At 39.3% G+C, this 21,515-nt stretch overlaps 1 protein-coding gene across 2 annotated transcripts in view; it reads left to right on the forward strand.

Moving 5' to 3' along the window:
• The first annotated feature begins 4,006 nt into the window (after positions 1–4,006).
• KCNS1 (potassium voltage-gated channel modifier subfamily S member 1) overlaps positions 4,007–21,515 on the forward strand; it is a 41,030-nt gene continuing 23,521 nt past the window's right edge. Inside the window, exon 1 of one of the 2 annotated variants that reach the window (XM_081947006.1) lies at positions 4,007–4,725. Coding sequence is in view for 1 of the 2 variants with exons in the window: in XM_081947005.1 (XP_081803131.1) it covers positions 4,591–4,620 (30 nt within the window). In the remaining variant the exon portion in view is untranslated. The remainder of the gene's footprint in view (positions 4,726–21,515) is intronic. The other variant, XM_081947005.1, reaches the window with a different exon arrangement.

Genomic DNA, 21,515 nt, shown 5'->3' on the forward strand with positions numbered 1-21,515 from the left:
CACAGTAGGGGCCAAGTGCAGCACTTCTCCTTCTCAATCAATACCTACTGGAATTGTCCCTGGAGGAAGGACGAGAATCAGTAAAACATTATGCCACCTATCCTTAATCCTCAGAGCCAATCCAGAGGGATACCATGGCTGATGGGTTCAAAGGTTGCAGGGAAGTCAAGTAGGGCATGGATGACCCTCATTCTGCCCTTGCTTGAGGTCATAGAAAAATGCCAGCAATGCTGCTTCCATCCTGAATTCCAAGCCTGAATTCCAACTGAAAGGGATGCAAACGATTCTGCTTTCTCCAACATTCTCTATCCTCCCTTTTGGGGGGGACATGATTGAGAAGGTGGTTACTCCCAGCTTGCATACGAATATGGAATGATCTTTCAAGGTAAGATCAAGAGGAAGGAAATAAACAAGTAGGTTCCCTGGTCTGCTGGTGCTACAAAGGAATGCTAGTGCCAGCAGCTAGGATTCCAGTTTAGACCTTATATCTGCAGTCAAACGACAAGTATGGAAGACATGAGCGAGAGCTGATATAGCTGACCCATACTCAGAACTGTGCAATTGTGTTTACCACATATGTAATTACAAGAGTGATCTCCACAGCAACCCATGTTGCCAAAGGCTGAATGGGAAATCTTGGCATCAAGTAATCAAGAACTACAGATCTGACCCTCTGGTTGGAAGTACTCAGAAGTAGCTGGAGGGGTGCAATTGCTACTGGCCCGCACATAATAAAAACAGATGGCCCCATGGCATCAGATGTCAAAGATAGAATGGGGTAGACAAAATTGGACCCCTCACAAAGTGTGCCCGATGTAATTTCAAAGTGCTATGAGGATTGCTGCTGTGTAATTCTAGTCCCTGTGACATGAAGTGTTCCAAGTAGCAGTTGTAGTCTTCGCACATAAAATAATAAAATGGTATAAGCAACAGAAAATACAGCCAAAACTCAGCAGAATTTCAGCAGAAGCAGCAAAAATCTGTAATGTACCTAATGATGACTGAACTAGGAATAAGCAGCTAAGAAGTCAGCTCTCTTTCCCCGTTTAACATTATCTTCTGGGTAGCATAAAGGTTAACACTCTATAAGCATTTATTTAGTACTCTTTTAAACCTGCAAAATGCCCTGCAACTGGAGAGGATGGAGGCACCCGCAGCAGCCATTGTGGCCAGTAAGAGCTGAGCAGATCCCAATCCCTGGCCATCTTATCAGTCACATATTCAAGGAAGCCTCCAAGATGGCTATCAACAGCCAAAATTGTGTAGAGAGAATGGGAATACATAGGTTAAAGTCATTCAGGAGTGAGGTGTGTTTGTATGTGAGAGAGGTGGAGGAGAAGGGAGTGTGGAGAGTGGAGAGGAGGGGAGGAGAGTGCAGGGGAGGGAGAGGAGAGAAAAGAGAAGAGAAGAGGAGGGGAGAGGAGAGAAGAGAAGAGAAGAGAAGAGAAGAGAAGAGAAGAGAAGAGAAGAGAAGAGAAGAGAAGAGAGAAGAGAGTTCTTGGTATGGCTACGGGGATCTGATGTTGAATCTTTTATAGGCTCAAAATCTACAGGGATCCATATATCAATTTTTTCCCCACAATACTGAATCTTTCAAGCTTGAGGATGAGAACATGTTTCCTTCTAGCCCTTATGAGAGAACACTATAAATTATATATTCTCAAAAAGAGTGGGCACTGTCCAACTGTAACACTCCTACATGCTTCCAATTCACTACAGTAATGTTACACTGAGGAACCACACAGTTGATTATTTCTGCAAACAGTTTTTACCTACATAGAAAGCAGAAATGGAGGTGTTCTGTATTCCAAGTAAAGAAAAAAGAATGATCAGAAATATTTCAGCAATACCGACAAGTTTACAACTATATCATTTTCGTTTCTCATCACTAAAATATTTAAATCATCTCTCATGAAACTACTCTCTGTCCTGTCTCTATTGCGTCGTATGAGTGCCGTACTAGTTTGTTCACCTCAAATGGGTTTTCAATGGTTTTCTTTTAAATGGCTTAAACTGAGATTCTCTAAATATTGTTGAGCTGTTTTGCTTAGGACTCTTTTTCCTCAGAAGAATGCTTTCCCAGAAAAATATGCAGATAATGACGTCAATCCTTGGTGAGCATTTTTAGAAAAAAATCATTTAAAAACATCTTTTTCCTGGAGCAAAGTAACCCTGAAATCTGTACACATCATTTGTTCCACATAACATATGCTTTTACATCTTGGCTTCCTTGTTGCTGATCCCATCTATTCCTAATTACCATAAACAAGAAATAACTTTTGTTTCATCTCACACTCCAAGCCAACTGGGATCTCCCCTCTCTTCTGAAAGCTCCCCCTCCCCTTGATCTTCCTCCAAGAGAGCTATCTCCAAGAAAACTAAAACATTTATTATTATGCCTGACTGCACCAGTATTCCAAATCCATCTCAACTGGTTACTAATCAGATTTCAGGGCAAGAGTGTTATAACAGTGGGTGGGATATTAAACTACTTGAACTGTGTTACCCAGCCCATAATATGCCAGTCCTTCAAAGCATGTCCCATGTGTCATGTTGACCACACTGTAAAATAACAGAGCTATAAATCAAGGACTATGAGAACGAGGGCTCCCTGTGCCTCTGGCTTGCTTTTGTGCAAGGGGATACATTAGTCTACATGTTGTGACGGGAAGCCGTGTTAAAACTATTTTAAAATCTAAGATATTTTTAAATTGGCAGATGACTATTGTAATTTGCCAATCTGCATAGAGGTTTGGTAAGGCCAGGTACTGTCATTGCTTCATCTTCTCTTTGGGCCCTGCATCCTAACACAGTAAAACATGTTTCCTGTGAAATTTTAAAAATACCTACGTGACAGGTTCTACAAAAGCAGGGTATTATGCTAGCGAAAGTGCCCCCGTTAACATGGCCATAACTCTTTAGCCAGCAAGCCGCTTTTCTGCTTGGATTCCCATGTCCAATGCTCCCCAAAGGGCAAGGCCTAGGAGAAGCCAGGTTCAAGCCCATTCTCAGCCACGGAAATGTACACGTGGCTTTGGCCCAGTTGTTCTCTCTGAGCTTAACCTGCATTGCAAGATTGTGGTTATGAGGCGAAAATCAACGAAGATATTGGAACTGCAGGAGAAAAGGCAAGCTGGACATTTTAACTAATAAAAGAGCTAATTCTAAAGTCTACTGTCAAACCCCACTTCTCCCTAGTGGTTTGGTTTTTCACAACTGTATGAAACAATCCTCTTTTAGAGAAGGATACTTCGGCTTTGGGCTATTCTTTTTCCACCACTTTCTTTCTGAGAAGGTCAAAGTATCCCTCGCTTTTTCTCCACGTCCCTGTTGGGTAACTCACAAACTACAGGTCGGTATGAGCCCAAAATTTATGTTGCTAAGTGAGACATTTGTGAACTGAGTGTTGCCTCATTCTACTACTTTCCTTGCCACGTTTGTTAAGCGAATCACTACAGTTGTTAAATTAATAACACAGTTGTTAAGTGAATCTGGCTTCCCCATTGACTTTGCTTGTCAGAAGGTCACAAAAGGTGATCACACAACAACCCCAGGACACTGCAACCACCATAAATATGAACCAGCTGCCCTGCATCCAAATTTTGATCATGTAACCACAAGGATCCGGCAGTTGTTAAGTGTGAAAAAATGGCCATAAACAGGTACAAGATAGCAAGTATAAATATAAACATGGACATGAATGAAAGAAATGAATACAAATAAATGGGAACAGTAGGACAGGGACGGTAGGCACGCTGGTGCGCTTATGCATGGACTTCTTAGGAATGGGGTGAGGTCCACAGTAGATAGTTTGAGATTGAAGCTGTAACAACAGTCAGGTAGAGCATTCCAGGTGTTGAGCATAAGTCACTTTTTTCGGTGCCCTTGTCCCTTTGAACAGTCACTAAATGAACTGTTGCAAGTCGAGGACTACCTGTATTCCCGACTGACCTTTCTCTGCCTTGCAACTATTCAGCGCCCAGAGAAACGCGCTTTGATTTCTTGGCCAGACACAAATGCAGCCGAGGTGCCCTCGGAGGCTTTTCCGTCTCCTCTTCTGCGTCTGTGTCTGTGTCTCATCTCGGAGGCCAAGCGACGCGCGTAATTAATTGCCTCCCGAGTGGCCTTTGACGCGCGGGAGGAACCGGAGGCCTCGGAGACAGAGACGACGCGCTTGGCCCGTCCTCCTCCTGGGTTCCCGAGAGTAAGTCACCATCCGGCTACAACCTCCCGGATTTGGAAAGAAGACAAGCCAAGCGCAAGGCTCACCGCGGCCTCTTCTCCCTCCCTCTCTCCCTCTTTCTGGCGAGCCACAAAGCGAACATTTGTAGACGGTGCCTGGACGGGGTGGCGACGGGAAGCTGCCTCTCCGGCGGCGTGGCCGTTCACATCTCCAGAAGCGGCTGAGAGCGGCGGCACCGGCACTTGGTGCGGATCCCCCGGGATGGCTGGAGGTGATTCGGGAGCCGCGCAAGACTGAGCGGCAGGCGCCTTCGGCATCAAGAAAGAGGGCGCTAGGCGCTAAGTCCGCTTCCAGTCTGGATCCGGGGGAAGAGCGAAAGGACCGGGCGCCTCCCAGCCAAAGCGCACATGGCTCAAGCGGAGTGCGGTTCTGGCGGGGTGAGTTCGTTGCTGTTGCTGCCGCCCGGCATGTGCGCGCTACGCTGCGTCCGGAGTCCTTGGCCGGGGCGCAGCGGCTGAAGGCACCTGCGGTGCCTTAGAGAGGTAAGTGGCATTCCCTGTGAAAGAGACGGCCGCCCGCGAAACTCAGCCCTAGCCAGACGCTCAGCTGAAGTTCCTTCTCCAGAAATCCGGGGCATCTTTTGCCCTTGAATTCACTAGTGCCCAAGCAGTCTCTCCTGTTCTCACCTTCCGCTAACCTGCAGGATTCTTGCTAAAGACGAGTGCCCTTGAGCATGTGCAGAGTGTTTGACGGTAGTCATGATAGCGACTGGCAGGAGAGGCCCCTCATGTAATAGCAGGAGAGCAGGGAACTGGAGCGGTATTAGCAGGAAAAGCTGTGTCCTGACTGAGTTGCAGTGTTTCACTCCAGGACATACTCTGAATAATAAAGATTAGAATATTATTCCAATTACAATTCAAATCTTAATAAGACAAGACAAAACACTCCAGGAAATAAGCAATTCCTTTGTGTCCCTGTAAACATGCAGGGGGTTTATTAATCCAAGTATTCCAAATCATATTGATTAGCTTTTCCAGGACAGGCTGTTTTGTCTATGATTGGGCTTGATTTTAGAAAGTAAGTATTTTGTATGCAAACATATGACCTCCAAAACACCCGCAGGTTGGTGCTGTGGCCAGCAGCAGTTTGGGCGAGAGCTCCGGTAAACTTTTCCAGCATAGCTGAGGAGGAGGTGGCCAGGAGGTATAGGCCTAGCTATCAAGACAGCCATCCAGACAGCACAGACCACCGTGCCTATCCGGCAGAAGATTTATTGTGCAAAAGAAAAGACAGGCTGTCATATTATAGATCCAAAACTGGCAAAGGATGTTCTGGAATGCTTTGGCTCTCCACTTCTGTAAACATAGCAGCCGGTTGTGGGTTTTTACTGGTCAGGAAGAGGCAGTAACTGATTGCCAGGTGGGAAAAACAGGATTCTAAACGTTTTTATTTGCACACTTTTTTTTCCTTGCTGTTAAATTAACCCACTTTCTTTGTTCAAATAATGTGGGTTAAGATACACATACATAGATATGCAAGCACAAATTCAGAGTTTAAAAGAATATGTTTCACATATTGTGCAAATTCTAAGTTCAGAGCCAGAATAAATGGATACCAGGTTCCTATCTCCTCAGCCGTACTGCTGGAAGTGATTGTGGGGGATTTTTCAGCTTAATATAACCAGCAAGGCTGTTGTGAAAGATAAGCCATTTCTTGAGCTTTTAGGGAAAGTTAGGATATAAATATAAAATGACAGTTGCTAAGTTTCAGGCAGTCTTATTCAAATGTCACTGAAAGCATCTGTAGGACTCAATTTTCCACAGGGGTAGATTATTTGGGAAGAAGGCATTCTTTGTCAATGACCCAAACATGTCAAAATCAGAATTGATGCAGAGGAAATCTGATGCTAATTAGCTAGGAGGCATAGCACATAAATGCCTTTTTCAAGACAGAGTTTGGAGAAGCAGTGCAACAAATGGAATCTTAATGTGGCCATAGAAGGAAGAAGTTCAGGTCTTAACTCAACCATGACCTTCACTGTGCAGCATTCCCCACTCTGGTGCCCTCCAGGAGGACATGGAAATGCAGCTCCACAAATTACCCTCCAGAGAATTGATGGTCATGCTGCCTAGGAACCTTAGAAGTCACAGGAGTCAAACTCAGTCCTGCAATTAAGGCAAATGAAGACGATCTGTTGACCCAGCTGTTTATTAATATAATGAAGAAGAGACAGCATGATTTTTGGCTGGAGCAAAGTCCCGAAGGACGTCACCTATGTTGTTTCCAGGCTCCTTGCTTCCTCAATGTTTTTAGATCACTTTAAAGAGAGAGCCAGTTGGTGTAGTGGTTAAGGCATCAGCTAAAAATCAGGAGGCTAGGAGATCATGAGTTCTAATCCCACCTTAGATACAAAACCATCTGGGTAATCTTGGGCCAGTCATAATTTCTTATCCCTGGAAAAGAAGCAATGCCAAATCACTTCTAAAATTTTGCCAAAAGAAATTACTGTCCAGCAGTTTCCAGCAGGCAACACTGACCTGAAGACACCACATGTATATTATACATATATAAATACATAGATTTTTAATACCATAGGCCCTAGAATCTTCCTCATGGACCAGAAATGCTTGTTTCTATCACTCCCCCTTTGCGAGAAAGCTAGACTCCTTCGAACAAGGTGTCCACTTAAGTTTTAAAGACTAGTTCACTGAATTTTACCTTCACATACAGCCTGTACTACTTTGTCACAAGTTCAAGATTTTGCGCCAAAGATCTACAAAAGCGTAAGGACCTTATAGTTTTTTAAAAATTCAGCAGGATTAGCAAGGCAAAATTCTACATTTCACCATACTCTGATATTGTATGCCATAAAGTTATTTATTTCCTCCACTCCATTATTCTTACTTTTTACATAAATCTAATCAAGGACTGAAAGCAGTAAATAATATACAGAACATTAATACTTAATGGATTTTAGAGGCTTTATGTCTATTTTATGCTATTTTTAGTTTATTCATTTACTTAGCTATATGGATACAAATATTGTGCTTTCTTTTTTTTCCCCTTTTTGTACTGGCAACTGATCATGATAATATTCCATTCTATTCCATTCTGTTGTCTGTCAAATAAATCCCGCAAACATTATTTGAATAAAAAACACAATGAATTGCTGCAGTCTAGGGTTATTTTTGGAAGTGCCCAAGGGGGAAACCCCAAAGATAAGCTGCTAAAACAGAATCCAGAGGAGCTAGAAGAAGTGGTAGGAAGCAATTTTACCCCCTCATCTTCTGATAAAAAGGATTGTCAGTGAACTGACTATATGATTACCATAGTACCCATTTTGTGAGAGTGCCCACAGCTGACTCTCAAAATTCCATGTGAACCTTCTTTATCTTCCTTTGACCTAGATCAATCTCTACCAGCTTGGTTCTTTCTGGATCTGTGAGGTTGCAGAGCCCCTTACCCGTAGCCATTTACACAAACATGTAGCTGGCATGATGGAATTTGCCATTTAAAAAAAGGGAAGCACAGGGCTAGAGAAAACCAACCTCATGCATTTTATCCTCATGTGGGTGCTCTTCTACGTCCACCCACACTATTTTTCTCAACGGTCGAGGTAGAGCCAGTCTTTTCGTACATTCATCAGAGATCACTCCAGAGAAAAATGCATAAGCAGATTTCATATAGATTCAGGTATGAGCTCCTGTGCTCCGTTTTTGTGCTTAAACCGAAGCAGGAGAACATCTTGTACAGTTTGACTTTTTGAAAGAATGAAGGTTGCTACGATAATGGTGGTAGAGCATCCATTGAGATTATAAGGTACCGTCTAGAGAATATTGATGCCATATAGTTGTCAGAATGGGGAGAAGTGTTGCAAGTTGATAGTCAGTTTATGTATGGGGCTGAGAAGGAAGAAGTTGAATGGACGGTGAGTGCTTTTTAATCTATACCTTTTATACAAATACTTTATCTGAACGTGAGGATGACGAAACATGGAAGCAGGGGGGGGGGGTTGTATCTCCTTATTCTCATTTATTTATCCATCGATTTTATTGCAATGTATTTGTTTGATTGCTAGAGTTGCTTAGAATCAGACAGCAAAGAAGCTTCGATGATGATGATGATGATGATGATGATGATGATGATGATACAGCCCAGATGTGGTGTGCACAACCTTCTTTAACTTAGTTGCTTTATTTTCTGTTCTAAAGCAGAAACTGGAATACATTCTATTCACATTTGTTTTTCATTCGTGGGGTAAAAGAAACTGAAGGGGATCCAAATCCTTCCAATCCCAAACATTTTATTAAGTGATGGATTCTGTGGTTACTTGTTTGAAAACCCTAAACGATTTCTCGGAGGTTGCTCCATCACTTTGTAGCTGAGCAGTAGCCATATTAGCCTTTAAGACTACTTATTTGCAATAGACTGGTATATTTAATACAATCTAACTTTTTGCAGGCAATAATTTATTTTATTGAATGTGAAGATTATTACCCCAAAAGAGAAGTATCTCCATCTATTTACGGTGGTGGAAAAAAGTTTCAGCTTTTTAAACCTCTAGTGTAGTTGTCTTTGATGCCAAAAATCTCTGGAGCACCAGATGGTTTCTGATTGCAGCCTAATCTGTCCTTGAGATTGAAATCGAAATTCAAGGAAGAAATTTTCCATCTGTTTTGTCCTTCTGGTCTTCCTTAACCAGATGTAAAAAGAGGTAGCCCTTGGATCACTCGTACTCTACTAGCACCATCTTGTAGCTGCAGAGTGGGCATTAGCAAAAACATTGGCATTTTTGAGGATTAAAGGACCTTTAAGGGACAAAAAATCACTCTTTTAAGGTTGGATGGCATCTATAATTATGTTCTAAGTCCCCAACCCTCTCTTGAAAATAGTGCAAACCTCAGTGTGCGGTACAAAGCCTGCTGTGACCTTGATATGATAGTGACAGACAGAATAAAAGAGCTGAAAGGGACCTTGTAGGTCATCTAGTCCAACCCCCCGCCCAAGCAGGAGACCCTACACTATTTCTGACAGATGGCAATCCAGTCTCTTCTTCAGAGCTTCCAGTGATGAAGTTCCCACAACTTCTGAAGGCAAGTTGTTCCATTGGTTGATTGTTCTCACTGTCAGAAAATTTCTCCTTATTTCTAGATTGAATCATTCCTTGATCAATTCCATCCATTATTCTTGTCTTGGCCCCTTTAGATGCTTTGGAAAATAGATTATGCCCCTCCTCTGTGTAGCCCCTCAAATATTGGAACACTGCTATCATATCTCCCCTGGTCCTTCTCTGTGCTAGATGAGCCATGCTCAGTTCCTGTAACCGTTCTTCATATGTTTTAGCCTCCAGTCCCCCAATCATTTTGTTGCTTTTCTCTGCCATCTTTCTAGAGTCTCAACATCTTTTTTATAGTATGACCAAAACTGGATGCAGTATTCTAGGTATGGTCTTACTAAGGCTTTATAGAGTGGTATTAGTACCTCACATGATCTTGATTGAATCTCTCTGTTAATGCAATTTAGGACTACATTGGCTTTTTTGGCTGCTGCTGTACACTGTTGGTTTATATTTAATTGGTTGTTCCCTAAGACTTCAAGATCCCTCTCACAGTTATTGCTCTTAAGCCTTGTTTCTCCCAGTCTATATATGTACTTTTAGTTTTTCTTGCCTAAGTATAAGGCTTCTTCACTTTTCTCTACATTGATTTTCATTTTGTTAGTTACGGCCCGGTGTTCAAGTCTGTCAAGATCCATCTGGATCTCGAGCCTATCATCTAGGCTGTTGGCTATTCCTGCCAGTTTAGTATAATCTGCAAATTTGATAAGTTCCCCTTCTATTCCCTCATCTAAATTGTTTATGAAGATATTGTAGACAGTGGTTACACACTTTTATAAAGTGGAGTCATTATTGAAATAAGAGTATAGGTACTGTATACAGTGATCTTAGCTGGGGTTAAATGCCAAATTTATATATAGCACTAATTTATATTCTAAAGTTTATTCACCATGTTTACAAGATAACCTCTGAAGAAATTATGGTTTAGAAGGATGTTTGCATCTGGCTATTTCTAATAATGAGGGAGAGTCAGTTTTTGCTATACAAAGGCACAATATCCACCAACATCTGTGCTACCCAAAGGCACAATATTCACCAACATCTCTGGGAAGCAACAGAAATTTGTACTAGAAGTTGCTACTCTATCCCTTGGTTTCTTAATTTATAGAATGTTATCTTCTATATCTCTTGGCTGTACTCTATATCTCTTCTTCCCATCTTCTGCTTCTAGGGAAGAAGTGGGTGTCCCAAACCAATGGTATAAACCTATTGGTATCTTTAGCACATGGAAGGTAAGGCAGATATGCGGTTGTCTGAGGATTCTATTCACCTAAGATTAGCTATTCATCCCATTTTGAATAATGTTATACTCCATCCTGCAAAGCAGCAAATTCTCGTATTGGAATTATTCTTCTGCCAAAATCTACTTACAGAGTTAATTGGAACTTCTGGACTAATCATCATCTTTTAAAAACAAACATCCTCTTCATCCTCATGGTTTCACAAACAAAACAGCCAGTTCTTGTTTGACCTGTAATCATCTCCTCCATGGTTCACTGTAATGTATTCTATGTGGAACTGTTCTTGAAGACTGTTCTGAGGCCTCAGTTTGCCCAGAATGCGGCGATCATTGCTTTGAGCAGAACCTCTTGGTTAAATCAAATTATTGTGATTGGTAACCAGAGTCAGGGATGTAATTCCAGGCTCAATTTATAGAGTTGGATTTGACCTTTAAAAATCTAAGCAGCCTGTGGATCAGAATTTCAATCATCTCCCATACTGTGAGTCTTTTGAAAACTTTGCTGGGTGAAAAATGTTTCTTTGTACTTTCCAGTTGTTAAAAGTGCAACAAATAAAGGGACACAAAAGACATTTTAAAAAGTCAGGTACAGGTCTAGGGAATGGAAAACCTCTATAAACAGCCCCCGTAGAGTTTTTAGACAGATGTCACTAAGACCTGTCTCATCATTCAGCGTTAATATGCTATTGCTTTATTTTGCTTTTACTTACTTTAAAAATATTCTCTCCTACTACTAATCTAGAATGCCTTGCAAAACAAATGGTAAGCAAATCAGTACTTATGCTCTGTGCTATCTTGCTTTCTCATTGGTTATTTGAACTTTGAAACAAAATGTGTAAAACAGCCAACTTTTGGAGTTGTTGAAATATTTTTTTGTTTTATGTATACATATAGTATACATTTAAGAATTTTAGAATAAACCATAAACGCAGAAATAGTATATCACAAAATTGATAATTATTGGGCTCCAGGTGGTTTTTCCTATCCTCTATTCCAGACGTCTTCAAACTTGCAAACTTTAAGACTTGTGGACTTCCATAAGTTGAAGTCCACAAGTCTTAAAGTTGCCAAGTTTGGGGACCCCTGTTCTGTCTCCCCTTTTCTCAGAAGAAAGAAAGATTAATCAGTTCGTTGAGCCTTTCCATTAAACCAATCTTTTCCTAAAATGATTGGGTTTTTCCCAAAGTTGAAGCATCTTTCAATTACCGCATTTTTTGGAGTATAAGACGCACCAAGATTTTGAAGAGGCAAATTAAAAAAAAAGTTTTTGCACTCTGCAGACCTCCCCAAAACGGCCAGTTTTTTGTCACAAAAAGGGCATGCATAGCCTTTAGGAGGCTTGAAGAGTGCTCCTGGGGGCTGGGGGCGGGGCAAAAATGAGCAAAAACCAGCCCTTTTTATGTCAAGAAAAGGGCATACATAATCTTTAGGAGGCTTCCAAAGTGTTTCTGGAGGCTGGGGGGGGGGGGGCAAAAATCGGCAATTTTTTGCTCATTTTTACCCTCCCCACTCCCAGGAGCACTCTGGAAGCCTCCTAAAATCTATGCACGGTCATTTTTGCAAAGGGGGCAGGGAGGCCAAAAATGCTGTATTCAGTGTATAAGACACATCCAGATTTTCACTCTCTTTTTTGGAGGGAAAAGGTGCGTCTTATACTCCGAAAAATACAGTAACCTTTTTTTTCAAAATTCAAAGCTTACAGGACAGGTAGACTTACTCAATTTACAAGTGGTCACTTAGTAATTATTCAAAGTTACCCCATACCCCTCTCATCAAAACTACTTAAGTTCCAGTGTCACCCCTCCCCCACAGTCATATGACTGCATTTTGGGAGCTTGGCAACTGGTCACATTTGCAGCTGTTTACAGTTCTCCCTCAGTCATGTGAATGTGATTTATGATGTTTTTTTCAGAAACTGGTATTTATTTCTGATATCTAGCAAAAGCCAGCCCATTGTAAACAATGGGCTTGCTTAACAACCGTAGCATTCAGTTAATGACCATTGTCATTACTGTGTTCACTTAACAACCACTGCCACAAAAAAGGTTGTAAAATTGAGTTGGTCATGTGATGACCCATTTAATAACCATCAAGACTTACGACTGTAATTGGTAGCCTCATATACACATACAAAACTTTCATTGTAAACGAAATGGAAATAAATTCATTTAGGCCAATTTTCCAACTGTTCTCCATTTACTTGTCATTGGGAGTATGGCAAAGAAGTGTAAGGTGGAGCAAATAATTAGGATCCAGTCAGTTCCACCCATTTTACACTTTGGGGGAACTTTATAAGATTAGATGCGCACTCTTGCAAATAATAAGAGTTGTAGAAACCAGAATGAAAGAGAATTCAGAACTGGATTTTCCTCTCTACAAGTTTGCAGAATGATATCCTCCCTCCCAAGGATGTTTTTCTGAGAAATGATATGATGGTTCCATGAGAAAATATAATCACATGTCATTTTCATTCCATCCTTTCTCAGCAAATCATCATCTTTTTCCTTTCTGCATCTGAAACAGCCAATTCAGGTACTGAGATCTGGCTTTTGGTTAAACTTGGATTGCAGAGATTCTGCATTGGTGGACGGCAATGTATAAATACTTGATCCTAAAAAAGTAAACAAAAATTGTCATTTTTAACTAGATAACTAACTTAAGGTGCTGGAATGTCAGGGAGACTGAGGGATGGGGAGGTAAAAATACGTAAATTCAGATTTAATTGCTGCGTGTAAGTCCTATAGACAAATTACAGCACTTGTAAGCTTGACATTACAATTGTTCTCTCAAAGTGGCTGGATGAATGTCTGCCTAAATAAGAATCACTCCTGCATATACTGCAGTTGAATTGTTCTCCTGCAGAAATATCAGTTTTAAAAAAAACAACTATTTTTAAGTCTTTGCAACTGAATCTCATTTAATGAGATCTTTTAATTCCCATTGCTTGTATTTCCGTTTTGTTTTTTTCTTTCGTCTTAATACCACAACCATGACAACTCCTGTAAAGCAACAGGAAAAATCAATAACAAATATAATGGCCTTTCAGAGAAATTGTTGCAATAACTTTTGTTAGTGTGCGTGCGGGCAGAGAGGGGAAAAGCATTAGTAAAGATTTAATGACAAATCCTGCATGCACCTGGTCTGGATGTTGTGTTAGAGATCCTTGATTTCTAATATGAAAACATGGGGACTCTACTGTCCACAGTACTACAGTTTGTTTTGCAAATGGTCAATACCTGAAACATGCAATAAGGGTTAGAGTTAGGACTGGACCCAGGGAATTAATTAAAAAAATGAAGGCACACATAATCTACTATAGAGTGATCAATTTGCCACAAGAAACCATTGGTTGCCCTATAACACCACTGGATGACATCGCCAGGTCTCACTGCTTTAGCAGAGTAAGGAAGATACTCAGAGATGATTCACACCTTCAGTGTCTCTTCGCACTTCTACCATTGGGCAGAAGACATCGAAGCATAGCCAGCTGAACAAGTAGGTTTAAAAATAGTTTCTATCCTTGGGCTGTCAGACTCTTAAACACAACCACAATCACTCCATGCACACGAAGAAACGTATGACTAGTTTTTCTTTATTTTTCTTTTATTTTTCTTCCTAATTACTTGCATAGGGATTATTCTTTATACTATTTATGCTGTTTGTATTTTTTGTCATGGATTGCACCAGTGACGCTAAAACCAATTTCGTTGTATACATGATGTACAATAACAATAAAGGCTATACTATACTATACCGTACCATACCGTACCGTACCGTACCGTACCATACTATACTATACTATACTATCTATGCATTTTATTGCTTTCTTCCATAAATGGATTTAATTGTAGCAAACAGCAATACTGAATTATGTCAATTTGGAATTTTTACTATTCCATCCTGATTTATGTAATGAAAGAAAGGAAAAGTCTGGCAAAAAAAATGTTCCTAAGTCTAATAATATTACAGAAAGATCAGTTTTTTCCCCATAGCAAACATTGAAAGCTATCTAGATGTGGCTTCCAGAGGAAGTCTCAAGGGCACTTTTTTCTCTCAAAAGGCAACTGGGCTGCTTTTTCCCTGAGGAAGAAGAACAAAACATTTCGCTTCTCATCCAAGAAGCTTCATCAGTTGTGATGGCAGTGGGCGGGAGAGGGGGAATGGAAGGATAAGTACTGACAGTTGAGACTGGATGGTGGGGAGATGGAAGGATTGTATTTCTTTGCAGTCATCTAGTTCTCCCTGAGAGCCCTTGAAGGCACTTGAGGGTTTATCTTTGTCCTCAGGGTCACCTGAATCAGGGTGCAACTGGTTGTGTAATCTTCTTAGAACCATTGCAAGGGCTGCATTGCAGACTGGAGATAGGTGGTGTCTTATCCCTCCCCCTCTGTTGAGAGAGGACTGTTCATAAATGGCCTCTATACCAGAGTTGGCATTCAGCCAGTTCTGACCGATTCTAGAAAACTGGAAGCGGGAATTTTGAGTAGTTCAGAGAACCTGCAAATAGGCTGCCCCTGCTGCCTCTCAGTTGATCGGTGTGGTTGGTCTATTGCTGCCTCCCAGGCTGGGTCTTCTTTTGTTGCCCTGCACAGAACTGAGCTGGAAAGCAAGTTAGTGGGGTGGGGAGGGAATGAGGATTTTGAGTAACCTTTCCCTGCCACGCCCGCCAAGCCATGCCCGCCAAGCCATGCCCACCAAGCCAAGCCATGCCCACAGAAACAGTAGTAAAAACCTATTAATCCCACCATTGCTCTGTACCCTTATTTCAAACCAATGATCCTTTCTCCAGAGGAAGGAATGGACCAAAGGCAGCATCACTCCAACACTTATGGAAGATCTCAAGTCCTCTCCCTGTGTGGAGAGGAATAACCAAAGAGCCCATTGCCTGCACTTCACCCCACAGCAATCATCAGCTCTGATGACTGTTGACACAATGAAGAGCTGATTGATTGCTGTGAAATGAAGAGCAGAATTGGATCCACACATTTCACGACGGGTGAGTTTCCTTCAATCATTAGTGAGGGAATGTTTTAACAGGTTTAATAACTTTTTTTAAAGAGTTTGTAATAGCAAAAGAGTGAGGCTTATTGATATTTTTTTATTAAATTTTTTAAATAAATTTTACAATTATCACCCCCCCCCTTACCCTTCCCTCTTCCCACCCTCCCTCCCCCCGACCTCCCAGAGCAAAATACAGGGTATAAACATTTAACAACCATACCCTAAGATAAGCTAACTAATTTTAACATGTTAGTATTCTTGTGCTTTAACTGCCCCTTTATTAAACTAACTTTGAATAAATTGTAACGTTCTTTATGCCTTCATTCATAAGCTAACTGGAATTTTTTAGTCCGGTATTTGTTTTGAATATAGTCAATCCATCTTCTCCAATCCAGCTTGTACTTCTCATCCGAATGATCCTTCAAATACGCTGAAATTTTGGCCATCTCTGCTAAGTTTACTACTTTTAACGTCCATTCTTGGATAGTAGGCAACTCTTCCTTCTTCCAGTATTGCGCCACCAACAATCTTGCAGCCGTCGTTAGGTTCAAGATCAGATTAGTCTCTATGACAGTACAGTCTGAAACTATGCCTAACAAAAACAACTGGGGTGTGAACTTTATCCTCTTTTTCAAAATATTTTGAATAACCCACCATATTTTTATCCAAAATGCTTTAACTTTTTTACAAGTCCACCAAATATGGTAGTACGTGGCACCAGCACAGTCACATCTCCAACATTTAGATTGTAGGTTCGGATACATACAGGCTAGCCTTTTTGGATCTAAATGCCATCTGTACAACATCTTGTAGAAATTCTCTCTCAAGTTCTGAGCTTGTGTAAATTTTACATTTCTTACCCAAATCTCTTCCCATGTTTCCATCATTATTGGTTCTTCAAAATTTTGTGCCCATTTTATCATACAATCTTTAAGTAATTCTGTTTCTGAGTCTATTTCTATCAATACATTATACAACCTTTTTATGTGCATTTGACTCTGATCCCTGATTTGTTTTATCAAGTTATCCTCATTTTGAATAATACCGGATTTCTGGTCTTTTTTCCATCTAGCCTGTAACTGACCATACTGGAACCAGGTTTGAATTACCCTTTCATCTCTTAGTGCATTCAAAGATTTCAACTGCAGTGCACCTTTATCCATTCTAAGGAGTTCTGCATATGTAGTTAGATCTTGTTTTTGTTCTATACTTATATTCTCTATAGCATGTCTAGGCACCCCACATAGGTATTTTGACGTTTAACCTATATTGATATTTTTTCCAAACACGCAGTAAGGCATTCCTTAAAATATGACTTTTAAAGATCTTGTCGGCCTTCTTGTCATATATTAAATAAGCATGCCAGCCATATACCAAATCATAACCCTCAATATTTAATATTCTATGCTCTGTTAGGTTAATCCAATCACTAATTGTTGCTAAAACTGCTGCTTCACAGTATAATTTTAAGTTAGGCATTTTTAAGCCTCCTCTTTCACGTATATCTTGCATTATTTTAAGTTTTATTCTAGGTTTCTTTCCTGCCCAAACAAAGTTGTTAATACCTTTCTGCCATTCTTCCAAATTTGCGTCTTTTTAAAATATTGGTATCATTTGAAAGAGGAATAGAAACTTAGGCAAAACATTCATTTTAACTGCTGCTATCCTTCCCAGAGGCTCATTGATATTTTGAAGAACCTTGCAAGATAAAAAAAATGAAAAATCAAACTATGACATTATTTGAATGGACTAAAGATTAAGGTTGTTAGACATAAAAGAAGGGAATACAAAGTTGATTTATCTGATTAAGTTTAAAATAGATGTGTTTTATTTCTGGCAACAGTTAATAAACCTTTGCTGATAACGGAACTGAAATGACAATGCTTTATGGATTTGTTTATAGGTACAGGACGGAATATGGGAAGAAGAGATTGTTGTATTTTAAGAGGAAGTGATGTTATTAAAATGGTTTATACTTATGATGAAAGTGGGAAGTCTTTATAATTTTTTTCTTTTTCTTTACTGTATTCCTAATTTGCTTTCTATTTCTTTTTTTCTTTGCGTCTTCTGCTCTTTATTCTTCTGTCTTTCTTAATCTAGTTTTTACTGTTGTAATAATAATCTTTAATAAAATTATTATGTAGCAAGCTAACAAGATGCTTCCGTCAATAAAACATTTAGACCTAGATCTTGGCTTGGTTCACACATTGTACTAAGCATGATTTGTTTGGCTTTCATTTTACATGTTGCACGAATTTCATATAATTATTTATAAATCAAGGTAAATGTATGTCATTACATATTGTATAAACTAGCCTGCTGTGATTTATTTAATCTTTTTTTTTAAACCATGGCATGGGGTAATGTGACTGAAGATGAGTTTTCACAAGTGGAGTAGTCCATTGGATTCAACTGAATTCTTGATGGTTTCAATAGGTCTCCTCTCATTATGCTTGCTTAGATCCAAACCTTTAAATGTACACATGGAAAAATTAATGACCTACTGAAGTTATTTATCTGTTTGCAAAATAATCACAGAAGATTACCTGCTTCAATAAGATTTCATCTGCATAGGGCAATGGGATGCTATTTTGTCTAGACTAAATTCAGAATAATGTTGAAACTCACAAAAAGCAGTCAGTGAAGCCCAAATACATATAATCTTTTTTCAGTGCTGTTGGGATATTGACATGTTACTTGAAGTGACATGCACTGATTATGGTGAGAAAGTCTGTGTTAAATTTCAGTAAAAAAATAATCTGAATCGTTATGCTTTCTTCTGAATGGATTCTCTCCGATGTTTAATAATTAACATTTCATTTTATCTCAGTTGACACACTTCACAGAGAATTGGAGCAAGCTCATAGTATTTGCAGCTGTGTTTCAAAAGCCCTGAACTGTATTATGCCACTGTATTTATATGTGTACTGATACACACAAATCTGTGATAAGTGAGCATTGTGTAGAAGTGATACTTGAGTATTGTGCACGTTTGCAAAACAAAATCAGAGTTGGAGAATAGCTGAATGGCTGTTCAAACACTTTTCATTCAACTTGTCTGGATAGAACTCTGAACAATTGTAATCTTGTAATCAAAATGATACCAAGATTTCAGCTCATGTTGAGTCATATTGTTACTTCGGGATTATTCTATATCCACGTTTAAAACAAAGTGTGGCTTAGCAGGACGTGTGTATCAGCTTGTTTGGTAAATCCTTACTTATTTATATGAACAAATAATTGGCGTAAAAATGTTCAGAATTATTCAAGCTGGATTTTATAACCATCTTCTAGCATTTTGTAGTTGGGGAATGAGCACCAGTTTCAAGTAGCTCATGAGTGCTACAAAAATATTCCAGTTGACTTTTTCAGGTTAAGTGGCTATAACACATAATTCAATGCAAAACAAAAGAGTTGCTTTGTGAACCATGAAATATGAGACAAGATTTCAAGGTAGGATGTTGTCAAGATATTTGTCACTCAGCCCAGTAATATATTTAGTCCGGTCAGTTGTAGTTATCCAAAATCTCCAGCTGGCATCTTTCCTCATCACTAGCCACTTCATCCTTGTAGAAAGAAGAGACCAAGGGATAGAACTTCAGATCTTCCAGAAGACTTTATGCTTAACTGCCATTGATTTTAACAATGTATTGAAGGGACACTGCTTTTATTTATTTTTTATTGCATTTATATGGCACCCATCTTACTACCCAGACCAGTTCTGGGTGGCTTATGAAGTGGAATAGACAAGCATTCTGTAGAATTTGAAACAATTCTGGAACATGCTGAAGATAAAATTGGGAGCATTTCCAACTCTAGAATTGGGGATTTCTTTTAAATAGTTGTAACCCTAGTCATACATTCCAGTTTCTAATGTGTTTAGATTTTGCCTTTGTATTCTTTCATGGATTAGCATCCTGCCAATAAAAGAGCTATTTATTTTGCAAAATAAATAAGGTATCCGAAGGATTGGCTTTTCCTATATGAACCTGTCAGAAACTCAAGGTATGGATCTGAGCTTTTTAGTCAACTGCAGATATCATACCTAAATAAGGTAACTAACACAGGTAGCTAGCTTAGAGAACTATGTGCAGCCCTAGAGGTTTTTTTTTTTTTTTTTTGCATATCTCTTTGTGTTTCCAGTTGGAAGAGAGAATGCGTGTTAAAGCAAAGTTTCTGATTGTATATAATTTTTTTTCCTACGTTCAAACAGAAACATGTATAATCCCTGTGTAGTTTCCCACTCAATGAGGGGAAGTTGGAGACTATAGACAAATATGAATAAGGTAAATTGACTCTTAGGGGTATTGCTGTACGCATTTGGGCAAATACAGGTGCCAGGTTTTGCTTTTAGACTTTTCCAGACATTCTCATTATTATTTTTTAGGATTTGGTTAAGATTGACTTATTTACTTTGTCAAGTTTTAAATTTTATTTAGGAATAGCTTTTATTGGTTCAGCTTGATTTTGTCATTATGCTATCTATCCCAATAAGCATATGCTTTTATTTGCAGCATTTACAACCTTAGTATATTTTATTCTTTAATTCTGTTCTGTGGTTATTCATTTATTTTTGTCTGCTTTGAAAACACAATACCCTTGAAAAATCAGGCAAAAAAATCTGTCTGGCACCTAATCATAAACTGGATTTTAAGTGAAATCCTCCAGGATGGTGCCCTCTGAAAAATATAATTTCTTTTCCTGTTCATCTCCCAACTGGCATGGTTAACATGGTTAACCAAATTTACCAAATCTGGGGATCATTAATTAGATAAGGATGCTCTCTGTGAAAGCATCTAGATATTTATTTATTCTCTTTTCTTATATTACCTGGATCTGATTAATCAGATTGCCTTTAAGATATTGCTTAGAGGTGTCATTAAAAATGTGCAAGACAAGTAGAATCACGGAAGATCTTTTCTACTACCTACAACTTGGCCGAAAACCATTGGAAAGGATACTTGAGTGTTGGAAATGGTGTGGTAATACAAGTTTCGTTTTATTCAAAGGTGAGTCATCTTTGGCCTGTTGTAGAAGTTCTGCCACCTACTCTACTGATATTAAATTGATATTTTAAGATCTTCTGATTTAGATATGGAGCTAGAGTTTGTGGGATGGAAAATTCCATTTTGATCTGTTTGTTTACATTATTTTCATTGAGCAGGGGACTCATGTTGTCCTGGTGGCGTCATGTGATGTATCAGGACTTTTTTCCCCTTTGCTAAACCAGGTGTGGCCGTAGCCAGTGCGTAATTCATCCGGACTGCGGGACAAGAGTTTGACAGTCCTGACATAGAGTTTCACCCACTGATGAAGGTAGCATGCTTGATATGAACTAAAACCTACATTCATCTAGCTCTGCAATCATCAGCAGTTTAGTTTAAAGCTATACATGCTGTCAGTTCCCTTGACTTTCCATCTTGGGCAAAATTGTTGGGTCTTAGCTAGACGAATCAGCTGTATGTTCATTTTTGTGGAACTGTGTCTTGGACTCTGCTATCTGACATGTGTGAGCAGGTTGTAAACATACCTGAAGCTTCTTTCTATGATCCTCACGGGGTTTTGGTTTTAATTTTCTCAGACAGCATCTTATTCTTGCAATATTGAACAATTAGTTGAAGTTTATTGAAGACACAACCACCTACTGGCATTCATTAGCCATTGCCATAAACCTCCAATAATTACCCTTTTATAGCATATTCCCTTTTTTCCCCCAACTCACTATCTAAGGCTTATATCTAATTGCTTTTACCAATGCCATGACATATAAAAATCATTAAACATTATCCATTAACATTTTCTTATTGTTATTATAGTTATCTTTAAAAAAAACAGATTTTTTTTTTTGTCATTTATATCACATCTCCTCCCTTCCGACCCAAGAAAAATTACATTTTTATAATAAAGTCTAAACAAAAGTTTGTTAGTAAAGTTTATAAGTGCCCCCCAAAAATTACATCTTCATAATAAAATCT

The sequence above is a fragment of the Natrix helvetica genome (assembly GCF_964273705.1).
Source record: "Natrix helvetica genome assembly, chromosome: 3".
NCBI classification, from domain to species: domain Eukaryota; kingdom Metazoa; phylum Chordata; class Lepidosauria; order Squamata; family Natricidae; genus Natrix; species Natrix helvetica.